Source organism: Xyrauchen texanus, chromosome 12, assembly GCF_025860055.1.
Source record: "Xyrauchen texanus isolate HMW12.3.18 chromosome 12, RBS_HiC_50CHRs, whole genome shotgun sequence".
Taxonomy (NCBI): Eukaryota; Metazoa; Chordata; class Actinopteri; order Cypriniformes; family Catostomidae; genus Xyrauchen; species Xyrauchen texanus.
In genome coordinates this window covers 12,120,434-12,138,023 of record NC_068287.1, presented here as the reverse complement: position 1 = coordinate 12,138,023, position 17,590 = coordinate 12,120,434, and the positions used below count along the sequence as shown (strand labels likewise).

The window sequence follows — 17,590 nt, the reverse complement described above, 5'->3', positions numbered from 1 at the left end:
TAAGGGTCAACATAGACATATTCTGGTCTCTTGTTCACTACAGCTTTTTTGCCTGTCTCTCAAGACAACAACAGTCCCACAGAGCATTTCTAAAAGATCCCTAGTGACAAAATTCCCAGCAGTCTCCTGCCTCTCAGACACTGAAATGTGTAGCTGTGTGTGTGTGTGTCTATGTGTTTTCTTTTGCTTGTGAGTGGGGACCGGCACACTTCTTTGTTTAATCACATCCTTTTATTAAAGGAAAAGCCTTAATCCACTTCATTGTCTCAGGCCCCGTGGCAAGGGGGGTCCACTAAGGTCTCATTGGGTCAGGGGTATAGGGGATCTGTGAATTTTAACGACCACCCTTCCTCTTGGAACATGTATTTGGAGTCCCCCTAACACTGCCACGACCCAAACTGGCAGACCACATATCCTACTTTCAGCGACAAGAGCGATTTATCAAAAAACAAAAAACACACACACATTGTGATACGCATTACGCAATAACTGAATTAAGCATTCAAATGTACAGGTTTTCAGTTATATTTAGAAAATTTCAAGTAGTATTTGAATAATACAAGTTCAACCACCCAGTCTTACTTGGGTTGAGGAGCCAAGAACTGGTTCTTATTCAGAACCTGTTCCATTAAAAAAAATACTGGAACCAACATTTTTTTATAACTTTCGGTTCTGTTAATGGTTCTCGAACGTGCATTCTTCTGCCAATGCAGATGGGAGGAAACGTTCGTCAAACATACCTGTACAGTGAGAGAATTGTTGCCAGATTCCCAAACAAATAGACTCTTATGATTTGGTTATGTTAAATCTAAAGAGCAAAACATAAAGCACAGCAAGTATAGCCGATTCCCAATTGAATAACTCATGAGTGTTTTTTTTTTATTTTGTGCGAAACATACAGTGTGAGCAGGCTAGTCCGATTCCGAACAATTTACTATTTTGAGTCATATTTTTTTTTATCTAGAGGGTGAAATATACAGCACAAGCAGTGTAGCCTGATTTTCAAACAAATGTCTCTTATAAGTCAGCTCTTTTGAATGTATACTCAAAATAAGATTTCTGCTGCTTTTATTAAATTAAAATGAACTAAAGCAACACAATTCTAGAACATTTTTCTCACAACTTGATTTCACTTCATTCTATCTAATTAAATTTGTCAAATGAAAGTTTATTTTTGTGGTGTTAATTTAGCATTGATGAAACTTGGCAAGGGATTTCCATTTCCCTGCAAAACATACAGCACAAGCAGTGTAGCTGGTTCCCAAACAAATGACTCTTATTAGTCTTTTTTTTTTCATCTACAGCATGAAAAATTTTGTGCGAGCAGTGTAACATGATTCCCAAACAAATTACTCTTATGAGTAAATTTTTAATCTACAGTATGAATCACACTGTGCAAGAAGTGTAGCCTGATTCTCAAACAAATGACTCTCATTAGTTTTTGTTTTAATCTACAGCATAAAACATACTGCTCGAGTAGTATAGCCCGATTCCCAAACAAACGAATCTCTTGAGTTTTTTTTATCTACACAGCATGAAACATATTGCGCAGGCAGTGTAGCCTGATACCCCCCAAAAAAAATTTTTTTGGGTACTTTTTTTGAACCTACAGTGCAAAAAATACACTGCTTCCTCCCGAACAAATGACTCTCGTCAGCCTGTTCTCTTTAGTAATAAAAATAAATTATTGAACCGCAAGTCATTCATTTTGTCCTGTCTGTCTCGAAATGAATCAAGAATTGTTTCTCTGTTATGTATTCTTAAAGCTTGTGAAAATTAAATCAGAGTAATTACTGGATGATTGTTGAAATGGAAATGTGTAGTCAAAGATATACATTATGTGTTCTGTTGTAAGTATAGTTAATTTATAAAACTCAAAGGATGAATAAAATATCTTAATTTAAATGTCTGTGTTAACACACCATTTGCAAGAATCAGGTCTGTTAAAATATGGGTTGGGTAATTACAATAAGAAATACTATTCTAAAATACTAAAAGTATCATTTATGGAACTGTAAAGGAACTGTAGCGTTAAATTCCTTATGAATTCCAGTCCTACTGTTATCGTTAAATTCCTCATAAATCCCAGTCCTACTTTGCCAAGTGGGGGTCTAGTGGTCTGCACTCTATGCGCTGTGCACCCCAGGTGCTCAGCATCCTCTGGCAGTCTCTGGCCTGAGGCTTTGGAGGGCCCTGGTAACCAATCTGAGGCCCTGGAGCACTGTCCCTATCAATATCCCCATACATACTGTAGGTATGTGTTCTCTGTCTCCATGCATATTTTGTGTTCTCTGTCTTTCACTATTATTACTGTCCTCTGCCTTGTTTTGTTGACATCACAAGATCACACTTGCCTGAGGAACCCTATATATTGTTGGTGAATGTTCATACCTCAACAGGTTAGCCATGGACTCTGAGCCGGCTGAGTGTTGTGGCTCGAACTGCACTCAAGCAGAAGCTAGCACTGTATGATTAATTATAGACCTGTGATAAATAGCTTTTTGGAATCAAAAGCCATTTGTTTTAATCTGTGCTATGGGCTACAGTCGCTGTAAGCTCTTGCACTGCGAAAACAACAAGTAGGAAAAATGGGGAATGTTCGATGGCACTATGGTTTTCTGTATCCAGGTACGTAATTCCATCGCTGGACCGGTCCCATGCGGGCTTCTACAGATGCATCGTCAGGAACCGGGTTGGAGCTCTTATGCAGAGGAGTACACAAGTCCAGGTCGCCTGTAAGTGTCATACTGCATCCTGCATCATTTTGGTTTATTTAGTACAGGCAAATTAACATACAGAAAAATTTAGGCTGGAAACATAGCACCTAGTTAGGACACCGTGTTAGTTAAAAAGCTACCAAGAAAGTAATGAGTATGGATCATTGTGCTCTCTGCCAGATGAGTCACACTGTCCTTGCTCTTGTTTTGTCTTCTCACTTTCTTCCTCTTATGTTTTGGTCTCTCATTCTCAGACATGGAAGGCTTTGTGGAGGGAGAACGGTCTCAGGTGGTGTCCCAGGGGGAGGCAGCATTAATCTTCCCCCCACAAATCCACAGCTTCCCCCGGCCCGGTATCACATGGTTCAGAGATGGACGCAAGATTCCCCCCAGCAGCCGCATGTAATCTTTGCTTCATTTGTGGTTAAATAGTTCTCTCAAAAAATGAAAATAATGTATTATTTACTCAACCTCACTTCATTCTAAATCTGTACAATGTTATTTTTCAATGTTAGAATGTTTTAAGAATTTTTAAAGAAAGCCCCCCAAAACACCATAAAAGTAGCCCATATGACCCATGCACTATATTCCAAGTCTCCTGAAGCCATACGATTAATTCGAGTGAGGAACAGAACAAAATGTAAGTCTTTATTCACTGATTAACTTCCCCTCCGCAGAAGTTCAGAAATTTTGGAAATCTTGTTCCTCACTTTATGCTATAGTTTGCTTTCAGAAGACTTGAATTACAGTGCAAAAGTCATATGAACACTTTTTTTTATTGATTATAGACAGTTCAGTGAACTGTCATAGTATGGAAAATAGCTGCGAGAAGAATCTTCAAAAATTCTCCTTATGTGTTAAAAAAACTGCTTACAGGTTGGAACGACATGTATTTGTAGGCGAACTATTCCTTTAATGACTCCCCTTTTCACAGTAGGGCCATTATAGCTTATAGAAAGAGTCTACAATGATGTTGTATTATTACTCTAGAAGTTCCTGCCAGACCTGGGTGAATGTAGGCTCTCGGAAGCACTCCAGGAGAATGGATAACAGTGACTCTCATTGATGAAGTCAGTTATAATAAGAACCCCTGTTGACTTTAGACTAAATGTTATTGAAAGCGAGAGAGGAAGCCGGCTACACGGGAGCCAATTAGACAACGTGGAAAAAAGGCCTGTATTGATGACCTTGGATGATTGGCAGACTTTACGCCTGAGTGCACACTACATTGATGCGTGTTGGTTTTGGTAATCACCTGAGATCAATTTACATCTTCCACCAGCAGGGGGTTCACAAAAACAGCCAGCGTGTTTGATGATCTATATAATTCATGCTGATCGTCCGGCATGTGACAGCTGTCCTGGTGGGGGGGGGGTATTACAGTATAATAATGTGCAGAGTGAAAACAGAGTGGAGTTGCATGATTTTTCCTTTGCTTGTAACGTTTGTGTTCTGGCTCTCTCAAAGATTGCTCACAATTCATAGAATTCACAATGTGTTATACCGCGTTCAAGTCTACTTTTCTTAATTAACAGTACAAAAATGCAAACAAAATAAATAACTCAAAATCCACAAGTAAAGCTAAATTATGACCAATGCCAATTTGCTTCCACCATGATTCTTTAACTCTTCTACCATCTTCGTTAAAGTCCAACACTCTTAGCATTCCCGGTCAAATTTTACCGGATGCAGTAATACATTTATTTAAAAATTTTTTATGAAATGTACAACCCCAATTCCGAAAAGTTGGGACAGTATGATAAATTCTAGTAAAAACAAAGGGAAGTGCTTTGTAAATTATATTCACCCTTTGCTATATTGAAAGCTCTACAACTGCACATTATATGATGTTTTACCTTGTGAATTTCATTTAATTAATTCCTTTTTTTTTTAATGTACAGTAATTTCAAATCAGATTATTGCAACATGCTCCAAAAATTTGGGACAGTCGAGTGTTTACCACTGTGAAACATCACCATTTCTTCTAATAACACTTATTAAGCATTTGGGCACTGAAGACACAAATTTGTTAAGTTTAGAAAATGGAATTTTCCTCCATTCAATCATTATGCAGATCTTCAGCTGCACAATTGTACATATGGTGTGCATCATAATGCACCATACATTCTCAATTGGAGATGGTCAGGACTGCTGGCAGGCCAATCTAGCACCCGCACTCTCTGCTTATTCGGCCAGTATGTGGTTTGAAGTTTTCCTGCTGGACAATGCCGGGACGTCCCTGGATAAGACGGTGCAGGATGGCAATATATGCTGCTCCAAAATATACATATCTGTCTACATTAATGATGCCCTCACAGAGGCACTGACACACCACTAGCCCATACAGACACTGGCTGTCCTATGGGCTAGGGGTCATACAGACTTTTGGACCTGACACTAATAACAGTGTGGCAGGGCAGAGGGCGGGGCCGGGTCGTTATCCTACACACCCGGTCCCGTATTAGGCTAATTATGCCTCCGTGAGGGTTAAAGGTCGACTGCAGAGTATCGTGCGGGAGAGAGAGATCGTTTACGGACATGTCCGTCATGTGTGTGTTTATGTTGTCTTTTAAGTTTATCATTAAATCTATTATTTATATTGGAAAGCCGGTTCTCGCCTCCTCCTTTCCATTGATCACGTTACAAACAGCTTGGATGTTCCTTTTCCTATTTGGCCCGGATAACATGGAGGCTGTGTTTTTCAAAACAGTTCCACTGTTCTACTTTCCATCTAAGATGAGACTGAGAAGTCAGCAGAGCTTCTGGACAGTGTTGATGTAGGGCTTCTGCTTTGCATAGTAAAAACTTAACTTGCATCTGTGGATGCAGTAGAGAGACTAACAAAGGTTTATTAAAGTTATCCAAAGCCGATGTTCATGATATCCATTACAGATGTTTTTTAAGACAGTGATGTCTGAGGGATCAGAGATCATGCACATTCAGAAGTGGTTTTTGTCTTGCCCTTTACGTACTGAGATTTGACCAGATTTCTTGAATCTTTTAACTATATTGTGCACTGTAGAGGGTGAAATGCCCAAAATCCTTCCCATTTATCTTTGGGGAACATTGGTCTAAAAGTGCAGGATTATTTGCTGAAGCAGCTGTTGGCAAATTGACCAGTCTTAAATAATCCTTGTCTTTTGAAGGACTAGTCTGTTTGTGGAGGCTCCTTATATACTATGACACAATTGCCTCACCTGTTTAACATCTGTTTCACATCGCCTTGTTATTTCAACTCATCAAATTGTCAACTTTATTGGAGCATATTGCAGTCATCTGAATTGAAATTACTGTACATAAAATAACAATGATATTAACAAGGTAAAACATCATATGATGTGTAGTTATAGTGTAGCATTTTTCATACTGCCCCAACTTTTTGGGAACTGGGGTTGTAATAAAAATAATTTCACTAAAGTAATAACACTAAACTTGTGCATTCATTTTGGAATTGTATGATATTTAGTCCTAATTTAACTCTAATGACTTTTATTAATTTCATTTAATTAAACATATACACTGGCCCTGCGATGGACTGGCGACCTGTCCAGGGTGTCCCCCGCCTTTCGCCCAATGTTAGCTGGGATAGGCTCCAGCCCCCCGCGACCCTGTACACAGGATAAGCGGTTGACGATGGATGGATGGATGGATAAACATATACACTTCATTTAACTGAAGAAAAAAGAATACACTTACATGAAATGACAATTATAACCAGTAGATGGCTGCAGCGATCCACACATGCTGCCGGTCATATAATCCCTGCACTTGTCTTGATTTTTATGTTGAAATTCTTGTTTAGTTCCCCATTCCTGTTTCCTGTGTTAGTTTTGTAGTCCTTTGTAGTTTTATTTCTTGATTGGCTTTCCCCTGATTGTTTCCTCATGGGTGCCTCATTCCCTTGTTTCCCCTTGTGTAATTAAACCCTTGTTTCCCTGGTTTCTTTGTCAGTCTACGCATGTGCTGTTATGCTCTGTATGTGGTTCTCTGTGTATTGTTTCTTTATATTCTGAGTACTTAGTTTATCTTTTGTTTCATTAAAGCTGCCTTTAGATCCCCATTCTTCGCCTGCCTCGTTACACTGCCTGGTCACAGTAGAACAATGTTGTAACAAAGTTCATTTCTAGAAATTAAGTTTAGATATCACTATAATTTGTTTAGCTTCTTTGCAGTCAAACTTGACCATGGTGTTACAAATAGAAAACACAGAGTAAGCATTGTTTTTATAAACCATTTTTTTTGCAAATCTATAAAAATCCAAGATAATGAACAACAGGTTAATGAACAGAGATAACGAATAGCAAGATAGTGAACAGCAATAAACAAATTATTCATAAAAAACGTAATAAACAGTGAATTATAATAAAGTCTTATAATAAAATGTAAAGTCTTAAATTCCACATAGATTAATATAATCTAGTTAGCATTGCTTTGTGTGTGTGTGTTGAGATGCCTAGTGTAGAAAAAAGTAATCAATCCTTTTACCGTTTAGATTAAGGAAACCATTTGTATTACAAAAGAAAGTCAAATTGGTAAAAACAAAAGAGCATACATGAATGTAAGGAACACTATTTCATCATTGTGCTGTTGAAATAGAACTGTGAGGAAGGCCCAAGAAAGCCACATGTAATACTTTACATTACATTGTGTTTTCATAATTTTTTCTGGATTGCTAAAACACTGAACCCTATTCTCCAAACCAAATGCTCTGTGGCCTAAACCCATTTATCGAATTAGTCACTCTTTTTGCAAAACTCTAAACACATTCTCACTCACAACACATTTCGCACTATGAAGCACTTGTGTTGCAAAACGGTAAATACGGGCAGAAAAACATAACTACAACACAGTTGTCAACGTTTACTCACAATGACTCAAAATTGTTCACACTTGTTTCAAATGATGTGAAAACATGATGCTGAGGCAGAATGAGTCTCTCACTGACTTTGATTTTGCGGTTGGTTTTGTGTGAGTGTACACTAATGGGTTTTTCATATAGATTTTTCTTTGTTCTTTGGGCTTTTGCAGTGGGACTACTGTATTTTTACTGTCTGCAAGTGCTGAATATACAGACATTTAATACTGTCTTGCAGTAATTACAGTTAGCAATATATTCACCGTACTACTGTAAATTGTGATTACTTTTTTTACAGTAAATTGCAAAATGTGCTTACTATATACAATAAAAAAATGTATTGTCAAGAGTCAAGGGTTTTTTGACTGTAGTATGAAGATTTGGTTTTGTGTTTAAAGTTGGGTGAAGTTGTCAAGAAATGTTTTAGCAATTCAGAAAAACTGTACATGTTAGCTTCCACATCTGTGTGTGTGTGTGTGTGTGTGTGTGTGTGTGTGTGTGTGTGTGTGTGTGTGTGTGTGTGTGTGTGTGTGTGTGTGTGTGTTAAAGTCTTTTTCTTAGTTTTTTCTTATGTTCAGTGACCAGGAACGTGAAAGGTTTGATAAAACCACTTAGATTCATAGAATCAATTCAGAATTTGTGTGTGTGTTCAGATGGCAAATGTTGGAAACGTTACCAAGCCTGATGAAGGAAACCAATCTAAATCAAATTGGCAGGGGTGTAAAGTCATTAAAAATACTAAAGTTTTGAACTTAAGTATTATTTTTTGGGATTTGTACTTTGCTCAAGTGCAATTTAAATGGAATACTTGTACTTTAATTACATTTCCAAAGAAATAATAGTACTTTTTACTCCTTCCAATTTTATTTAATCTTACTGGACTGAAGCCGTCTTTTAACTGCATCCGAAAACGACAGATGACAGACCAGAGGTCAGTCATTTCTAATGAAGTGTCGCACAGCGGCTGTGTGGAGTTTTGACTCTCTGCAAGGTGGAATTTTGGATCTGATTTGAGCTTCGGATACGATGAAAAAATTCTGCAACTAGACCGTATGTGAACGCCCTACTGAATTTCTAATTATTTATTTCACTGAAGTATGTTTTTGGCTAGAAACTATCTACGATAAATAGAATATAAATAGACTATAGAAACGATAAAAATGTTCACTCAGTATCTTGTGCCAAAACATTAAAATAAAATGATCACAAAAGAATTTAGAGTGGAGCGGTAATACTCAAATTTATGGAGCGGAACCCAGAGCAGGGTTTTTCACACCTGTAAGCAGAAAGCGATGCGAGGAGTGAGAAATGGAAAACCTGAAATGGACTTTAAGCGGAGTGCTTACAGAAGGCTTTGAGCAGGGAGGGGAAACTGCTGTCACACCACTCCACTTACATACTCCACAACTGACTGGAGAACATTCAGACATTGTTTTTCAGTTGAAGTGAATGTGGAAAATCCCAAATGAGACCTTGGGTATTGAGGCAGGGGTTATATAAAAATCTGAGATTCCAGCAGCGCTTCTCATTCCTCAATTCTCTCTCTCTCTCTCTCTCTCTCTCTCTCTCTCTCTCTCTCTCTCTCTCTCTCTCTCTCTCTCTCTCTCTCTCTCTCTTTCTCTTAGTCTCTGTGTCTCTTGGGTTGCAGTAATGGTCATGAATGACAGTGAGAGGGACTGACAGCATATGATTTGTTTGCCGCTTGTTTGTTGCTGCTTTACTGCATTGATATTCTGCGGCGCATTTGGTTTGGACTTAGTGAGAGCCTTAACTCTAATTGTGCTGGAGTCGGTTTAATCTGGGCTGATCAGGCCTGTGCTGACAGATACACAGGCTGTAATCTCGCTGCACTCCAAGTGTCGACTCTCATTTAACCACACACTCACACATGGCCTGCATTTCAGCTCCAGCAATCCTAAAACACTCGAGCACTCAATGCAAATAACATTACCATCCCAGACTATTTGATGTGCATAGTTTTCCTCGATGCTTTGGTGTGTTTGAGTTCTTTGCTGACATGTTTACCTGTCGCTTTTTCTTGTTGGTTAAATTGTGTTCCCTCTCTAACTTCTCAGAGCCCTCACTCTGGACAACACCCTGGTTATTCTCTCCGCCGTGGCCCCCGATGCGGGCCGTTACTATGCCCAGGCCGTCAATGACAAGAATGGAGAGAACAAGACCAGCCAGCCTGTCATCCTCAATGTAGAAAGTGAGTTCTGAATATAAAATATTGACTGTACTGTTTACTGTGGTATTTAATAATTTATTTTAAAACAATGAAGGAATTTAGGATCCTATCAGCGATAGTGTAGTTCTTCACCAGGAAGTGAAATGACTGATGGCTTCAACAGGAGGATATACCATTGATTAACAACATTGGGGCTAATGGTGTGTCTGTCTTTAAAGGTTTATAATGGGTGGTGCTATGGCCACCCTGCCATATCAATTGGCCGCTGCTCTGTAGCCACACTGTTCAACAGGTAAAATGACCTCTACGGTACTAAAATAAACATCTACATCGCCCCCTATTTGTTGTCCATGGTACTTATTATACTGCACAGACTGGGGCAGACAGTTTTTCAAGAATCAATATTCAGCTCACTGTGCAGTAGATTGTGAGTATGTGGCGTGTGGCGAGGATTTGAGGAGCTTTGTATGATAGTGCTGGTCCTACGGTGCCACAATGATAGGGTGAATAATTACCCTCATAAAAACAGCCCCTCACTTTAATAGACCCTACAAAAACAGATTTATGAAAAAGAGAGAGAACATAAAGACCCCACTGTAACTCTTATCCAGGGGTCCATATAGAGAAAGAGAAGCAAATAAAGGTGGAATCAGATCAGGATGGAAGGAAAGAGAGATCACTGATTGAGGGTAGAGAATTAATGGGCAGCAAAAGGTTTCCAGGAGCCGGCAAATGATTGTGTGGCATTTAATCATGTCGGTGGTGTCTCTCAATCAGGCCATATTCTGCAGCGCAGCACATTAGTGGAGGTATTACAGTGCACTTACAGGAGAAGAGGCTGCAGACAATTACATATATAATACAAAGCACGTAATGGTGAGGGCTGTCTGAAGGAGTAGAACAAGTGTGCTAGACATACAGTATGAGTTGTTCTATGTCTGCTTTCTTTCTTGCTTTCTTTTTGTCTTTATTTTTTGTCTTTCTTTCTCCTTTCTTCCAATCTTCCTTCCTTCCTTTTTCCTTTCCTGTCTTCCTTCTTTCTTTTTTTATTTCTTACCTTCCTTCTGTTTCTGTCTTCCTTTCTTCTTTTTTGCTGTTTTTCTGGATTCCTTCCTTTCCTGTTTCCCACCTTCCTTCTTTCTTTCCTGTCTTCCTTTCTTCTTTCCTTCCATGTCTTCCTTCCCTGTCTTCCTACATTCCTTCCTTTTGTCTATTCTGTCTAACAGCCTTCCTTCCTTCTTCCGTTTTTTCTTTCTTCCTTCCTTTTTCACTTTTTTCTTTCCTGACTTCCTTCCTTTACTGTCTTCCTACTTTTCTTTCGTTTCTCCCTTCTTTATTTTCTTCCTTCTTTCCTGTCTTCCAGCCTTCCTTCCTTCCTTCTTTCCTGTATTCCAGTCTTTCTTCTTTTTTCATCCCCTCCTCCCTTCTCTCTTTCCTACCTTCCTTCATTTGGTCTATTCTGTCTAACAGCCTTCCTTCTTCCTTCCTTTCTTTATTTTCTTTCTTCCTCTATTACTTCTTACATCCTTCTTTCTTTTCTTCTTCCTTTTTCCTTTTTCTTCCTTAATTCCCTGTCTTCCAGCCTTCATTCCTTCATTCTTTCTTTCCTGTCTTCCAGTCTTTCTTCTTCCCTTCTATCTTTTCTTCCTTCTTTCCTTTCCTGACTTCCTACCTTCCTTTTTCCTGTTTTCCAGCCTTCCATACTTTCTGTTTTCCTGCCTTGAGGAAATATACAGGCCTACTGATAGCTCCTTTAGTGTTGTATACGTGCCTACACAGACAGTATTCACTTCCTTTAAACAATTCCTTTGTTCTTTTCTTGTTCTTCTTCTCAGTGGAAAATTGTATTGATCAATTGCTTAACACTCTGGGGTCTGAGGGTATTTTGGGCCCTGGAGAAGTTTTGACATGCCTTGACATTTGTGCTTTTTTCAGTTGCTTAAAAACATATTAATGGCTAAAGTCTGATAACACTGTATTCAGCACAAACTGGGCTACAATAATATGTGAGCAACATGTATGTACAGGTTTGTATTTTTGAAAAAACGTGGACGATCTAATATGGGCATATTTAAAGTGCATTTTACTAATTTAACCCTTACACATATTTGCAAGCACAAGCTTTGTTGGTGATAATGAGGCATCATAAACACTAGATAAAATATAATCTAAACATTAATATTATTTTTATATCATATTACATGTCATATTTATATCATGCAGCATACAATTTAAATACCTGCTTTAGCAGAAACAGCATTTAAATGTAACTAAAACTTGTTTATTAGGAGTCATATTTCAAATGTTAATACTCTGAATCCTGGCTGGCAAGTCTGGAAACAGTACCACTAGTAAAATATGTACATGTTTATATAAAATAGCATGTCAGCTAATGAAAACTCAGTGACTTACTCGTCCTAAATTGTATCCTCGGCTGGATCAAGTCTCTCTTCAAAATAGAAACGTTCATCGGAGTCCCGCTCTTCTTCTGAGGAAAATGTTAACTCTTCTTCTAACATTTACTTTTTCAGATATATGCTCGTGAACACAGAGACTGCTGAAAGCTCACCCTTTTTATTTTCTTTATTTTACAAAAGCACAAGATTTTGTTGTTAGTGTGTGTTAGGAATTCCTTGTCTTGTTTCACTGTTGCCCTCTGTCTGCCATTTTTGTCACCTTGCATTCCATAGTTTTCAATTTTGTCCCTTGTTTAGCTCCACTGTCTCACTTGTCATTGTTTAGAACTACACTTCCCAGAATCCACCTGCCATCATCACTGCCATTTTGTTCATTGTTTTCACCTGTGTCTCATTCTGTCATCACTCACTGTGTATTTAAGCCCTGCTTTTTGTTCACTCCTTGTCGTTCGTTGAATGTTGTTGTTAGCCTGGTATGTGTTCCCTGCCCGTGTTTTCTAGTTTTATGTTTTATTTCCCCATTGAAGGTTTTTCCTTTGTTCCGTGTTTTGTGTTTTGCCTGTTTGTTTACTTAATAAAGTTGAACTGCGATTGGATCCGCATCTCCTCGTCTGCTTCGCTGCCTCCATTACGTAACAGAGCGAGCGACCAAACATGGATCCAGCGGTTCGAGCGAGCTGTCAGCTGCTCAGCCTTAGTCAGGGAAATCGTCCGGTGGAGGACCACATCCGCGATTTCCTCGCGATTGCGAGTGCCACCGAATTCCCTGACTCCGACCTGGTGGGGTTTTTCGGGCCAGCCTGAACAGTGCGCTCAAGGAGCGGTTGCCACAGGCAGCAGCGGCTGGGCGCTCCACAGCGTTACGTGGAGGAGACTCTGCTGGCCTGCGGTTCACCGTTTACTGTGAAGCGTCATCGAGGAGAACGCTGCCACTCCTCCCACAGTGGTAACTCTCCCTTCGCCCGTGGTTCGTCCCTTCCGCCTACCACGGCCAGCGAGCCCAGCGTTGCCAGCTCGATCCGCCCGGAGGAGGAGAAGAGGAAAGGCTTCTGCTCCCCAGTCTCCGCCTGCCACGGTCAGCGAGCCAGAGCCCACGCCTGCCCGGTCTGCGAGCCAGAGCCCTCGTCAGCTACGGTCAGCGAGCCAGAGCCCTCGCCTGCCCGGTCTGCGAGCCAGAGCCCTCGTCAGCTACGGTCAGCGAGCCAGAGCCCTCGCCTGCCCGGTCTGCGAGCCAGAGCCCTCGTCAGCTACGGTCAGCGAGCCAGAACCCTCGCCTGCCCCGGTCTGCGAGCCAGAGCCCTCGTCAGCCACGGTCAGCGAACCCAAGCCAGCACATACCACAGTCACCCAGCCAGAGCCTGTCGCCTCAGAGGTCAGTGAGCCATTACTTGTCACCTCAGAGGTCAGTGAGCCAGTACCTGTTGCCTCAGAAGTCAGTGAGCCAGCGCATACCACAGTCAGTGAGCCAGTGCCTGTCACCTCAGAGGTCAGTGAGCCAGCGCCTGTCGCCTTGGTTGTCCTTGAGCCAGCGGCTGTAGCCTCGACCGTCCCTGAGCCAGCGGCTGTAGCCTCGACCGTCCCTGAGCCAGCGGCTGTAGCCTCGACCGTCCCTGAGCCAGCGGCTGTAGCCTCGACCGTCCCTGAGCCAGCGCCTGTAGCCTCGACCGTTCCCGGGCTAATGCCAATAGCCTGGACTGACCAAAAGCCAGCGCCAATGGTCATGCCCGTCCTAGAGCCTGCGCCCCTCGAGCCTCCCGAGCTTCCCAGAGCTCCGCCCTTTGAGCTTCCCAGAGCTCCGCCTCCCGAGCTTTCCAGAGCTCCGCCTCCCGAGCTTTCCAGAGCTCCGCCTCCCGAGCTTTCCAGAGCTCCGCCTTCCGAGCCTCCCAAGCTTTCCAGAGCTCCGCCTCCCGAGCTTTCCAGAGCTCTGCCTTCTGAGCTTCCTGAGCTTTCCAGAGCTCCGCCTTCTGAGCTTCCCGAGCTTTCCAGAGCTCCGCCTCCCGAGCTTTCCAGAGCTCCGCCTCCCGAGCTTTCCAGAGCTCCGCCTCCCGAGCTTTCCAGAGCTCCGCCTCCCGAGCTTCCTAGAGCTCCGCCTCCCGAGCTTTCCAGGGCTCCGCCTCTCGAGCCTCCCAGGGCTCCGCCTCTCGATCCTCCCAGGGCTCCGCCTCTCAAGCCTCTCGAGCCTCCCAGGGCTCCGCCTCTCGAGTCTTCCAGGGCTCCTCTTGAGCCTTCCAGGGCTCCGCCTCCCAAGTCTCCCAAGCCTCCCAGGGCTCCACCTCTCAAGTCTCCCGAGCCTCCCAGGGCTCCTCTCGAACCTCCCAGTGCTCCGCCTCTCAAGCCTCTCGAGCCTCCCAGGGCTCCGCCTCTCAAGTCTCTTGAGCCTCCCAGGGCTCCGCCTCTCAAGTCTCTTGAGCCTCCCAGGGCTCCGCCTCTCAAGCCTCTCGAGCCTTCCAGGGCTCCGCCTCTCAAGTCTCCCGAGCCACCCAGGGCTCCTCCTCCCAAGCCTCCTAGGGCTCCGCCTCCCAGGGCTCCATCCCTCAAGTCTCTCGAGTCTGCCAGGGCTCCTCCCGAGATTCCCAGGGCTCCGCCTCTCGAGCCTCCCTCTGCTCTGCCTCGTGAGCCTCCCACGGCTCTGCCCCCTGAGCCTCCCAAGCTTTCCATGGTTCCTCCTCCCTCGGCTCTGCCTCCTGAGCCTCCCACGGCTCCGCCCCCTGAGGCCTCTGAGCCTCCCTCAGCTCCACCTCCAGAGCCTCCCTCAGCTCAGCCTCCCGAGCCTCCTACGGCTCCGCCTCCCGAGCCTCCTGCGGCTCTGCTCCCTGAGCCTCCCAAGCTTTCCATGGTTCCTCCTCCCTCGGCTCTGCCTCCTGAGCCTCCCACGGCTCCGCCCCCTGAGGCCTCTGAGCCTCCAGAGCCTCCCTCAGCTCCGCCTCCAGAGCCTCCCTCAGCTGAGCCTCCCTCGGCTCCACCTCCTGAGCCTCCTGCGGCTCTACCTCCCGAGCCTCCTGCGGCTCTACCTCCCGAGCCTCCTACGGCTTCACCGCCAGAGCCTTCCAGGTCACCGCCTTTGTGGCCTCCTCCCAGGCCTCCTGACCCTGTTCCCATCCTGTGGCCTTCCCCCAGGCCTCCTGACCCGGTCCCTGTCCTGTGGCCTCCTCCCAGGCCTCCTGACCCAGTGCCTGTCCTGTGGCCTCCTCCCAGGCCTCCTGACCCTGTTCCCATCCTGTGGCCTCTTCCAAGGCCCCCTGACCCAGTCCCTGTCCTGTGGCCTCCTCCCAGGCCTCCTGACCCAGTCCCTGTCCTGTGGCCTCCTCCCAGGCCTCCTGACCCAGTCCCTGTCCTGTGGCCTCCTCCCAGGCCTCCTGACCCTGTCCCTGTCCTGTGGCCTCCTCCCAGGCCTCCTGACCCAGTCCCTGTCCTGTGGCCTCCTCCCAGGCCTCCTGACCCAGTCCCTGTCCTGTGGCCTCCTCCCAGGCCTCCTGACCCAGTCCCTGTCCTGTGACCTCCTCCCAGGCCTCCTGACCCTGTTCCCGTCCTGTGGCCTCTTCCCAGGCCCCCTGACCCAGTCCCTGTCCTGTGGCCTCCTCCCAGGCCTCCTGACCCTGTTTCCGTCCTGTGGCCTCCTCCCAGGCCCCCAGACCCAGTCCCTGTCCTGTGGCCTCCTCCCAGGCCTCCCTCCCCAGTCAATGGACATTTTTTGTTTTATGTTGATCGTCTGGAATCCGATCCTTGAGGGGGGGCTATGTTAGGAATTCCTTGTCTTGTTTCACTGTTGCCCTCTGTCTGCCATTTTTGTCACCTTGCATTCCATAGTTTTCAATTTTGTCCCTTGTTTAGCTCCACTGTCTCACTTGTCATTGTTTAGAACTACACTTCCCAGAATCCACCTGCCATCATCACTGCCATTTTGTTCATTGTTTTCACCTGTGTCTCATTCTGTCATCACTCACTGTGTATTTAAGCCCTGCTTTTTGTTCACTCCTTGTCGTTCGTTGAATGTTGTTGTTAGCCTGGTATGTGTTCCCTGCCCGTGTTTTCTAGTTTTATGTTTTATTTCCCCATTGAGGGTTTTTCCTTTGTTCCCGTGTTTTGCCTGTTTGTTTACTTAATAAAGTTGAACTGCGATTGGATCCGCATCTCCTCGTCTGCTTCGCTGCCTCCATTCGTAACAGTGTGAGTGTACACAAATAAAAGTAGACCCTTTATAGTCTCTAATGATGTCTTACACTTATCTGTATACCCAAAAATGACGGAGTATTTTAAGCTGTTTCCACTGTAATGACGAAAATATCCATTAGGACGTGCCGGCGCATCCGTCGACCCCAGAGGGTTAATGGAGTCCTCTCATATTGTTCATTGGAGTATCAATTTTGCCTCAGATGTTTATCTTTAGCAGAATTAAAATAGACATAAATGAGACAATAGTTAATTTACATTAAGAGTGTAGAGCTAAAAAAAATGTATTCAGCTGAGGGAGGCTCTGGAGGCGGAGCTTAGGGAGGCTCAGAGGCCTCAGGGGGTGGAGCTGTGGGAGGCTCAGGAGGCAGAGCCGAGGGAGGAGGAACCATGGAAAGCTCGGGAGGCTCAGGGGGCAGAGCAGAGGGAGGCTCGAGAGGCGGAGCCCTGGGAATCTCGGGAGGAGCTCACATAATACAACTGTTTATTCATGATGTCAATTTACAAACCTGTAGTGCTAATTCACCATGAGATTCCTTGAATTTCCTATGGGTTTTTAAAATATTTATTTATTTTTGTTCAGTTTTTTTAGTTAAATAAAGTCTGTGGTAAACGTTACATGAAGATACTTGAACATTTTGTTTTACAACATAAGTATACACAGTCATACCTCATACAAGCCAGAATTGAAAAATTTATGTTGCTTTTTATCTTAATCGAGTTAAGTTTTCTTTTTCTCTTGATATTTTCTAAAAACAAGTTTTATTATGACACATTTTTGCTTCTCAAATAAATATATCCTTCTTTTTTTGCAGCTGTTTTAAGGATGTTTAGATATTTTTACTTTTATCTCTTTTAAAACGCTAGTAGAGTGAGATTACTGGGATCTTTTTCTCTGGAGAACAATCTGAGAAGAGAGGAGACAAGAGCAAGAGTCTCCATTAGTCTCATTACTGTCTATGAAAGGTATTGGATTATTAAATATATCTCATTTGTGATTTGTCTTTCCTATGGGTGTCTGTTTCTCGTTAGATGTTGGCGGTCCAGCAGACCCCATTGCTCCCGCTATTATTATCCCACCGAGGAACACCAGTGTGATGGTGGGCACATTTGAGGTCACACTGGAGTGTGTGGCCAATGCCAGGTGTGTGTTAGTCTGTGTGTATGTGAGCACTCAAAATGACCTCTATCAAACTATTAAAACTCAATTCTGTTTATTTGTTTCCTTCAGGACACTGCTATC

At 43.5% G+C, this 17,590-nt stretch overlaps 1 protein-coding gene across 1 annotated transcript in view; it reads left to right on the top strand.

Moving 5' to 3' along the window:
• The window catches only part of LOC127652825 (protein sidekick-2-like), a 225,093-nt gene that overhangs the window by 144,550 nt on the left and 62,953 nt on the right, over nucleotides 1-17,590 (top strand). Inside the window, exons 3-6 of the mRNA XM_052139227.1 lie at nucleotides 2,629-2,735; nucleotides 2,972-3,119; nucleotides 9,648-9,781; nucleotides 17,380-17,491. Of these exons, the coding sequence (XP_051995187.1) occupies nucleotides 2,629-2,735; nucleotides 2,972-3,119; nucleotides 9,648-9,781; nucleotides 17,380-17,491 (501 nt within the window). The remainder of the gene's footprint in view (nucleotides 1-2,628; nucleotides 2,736-2,971; nucleotides 3,120-9,647; nucleotides 9,782-17,379; nucleotides 17,492-17,590) is intronic.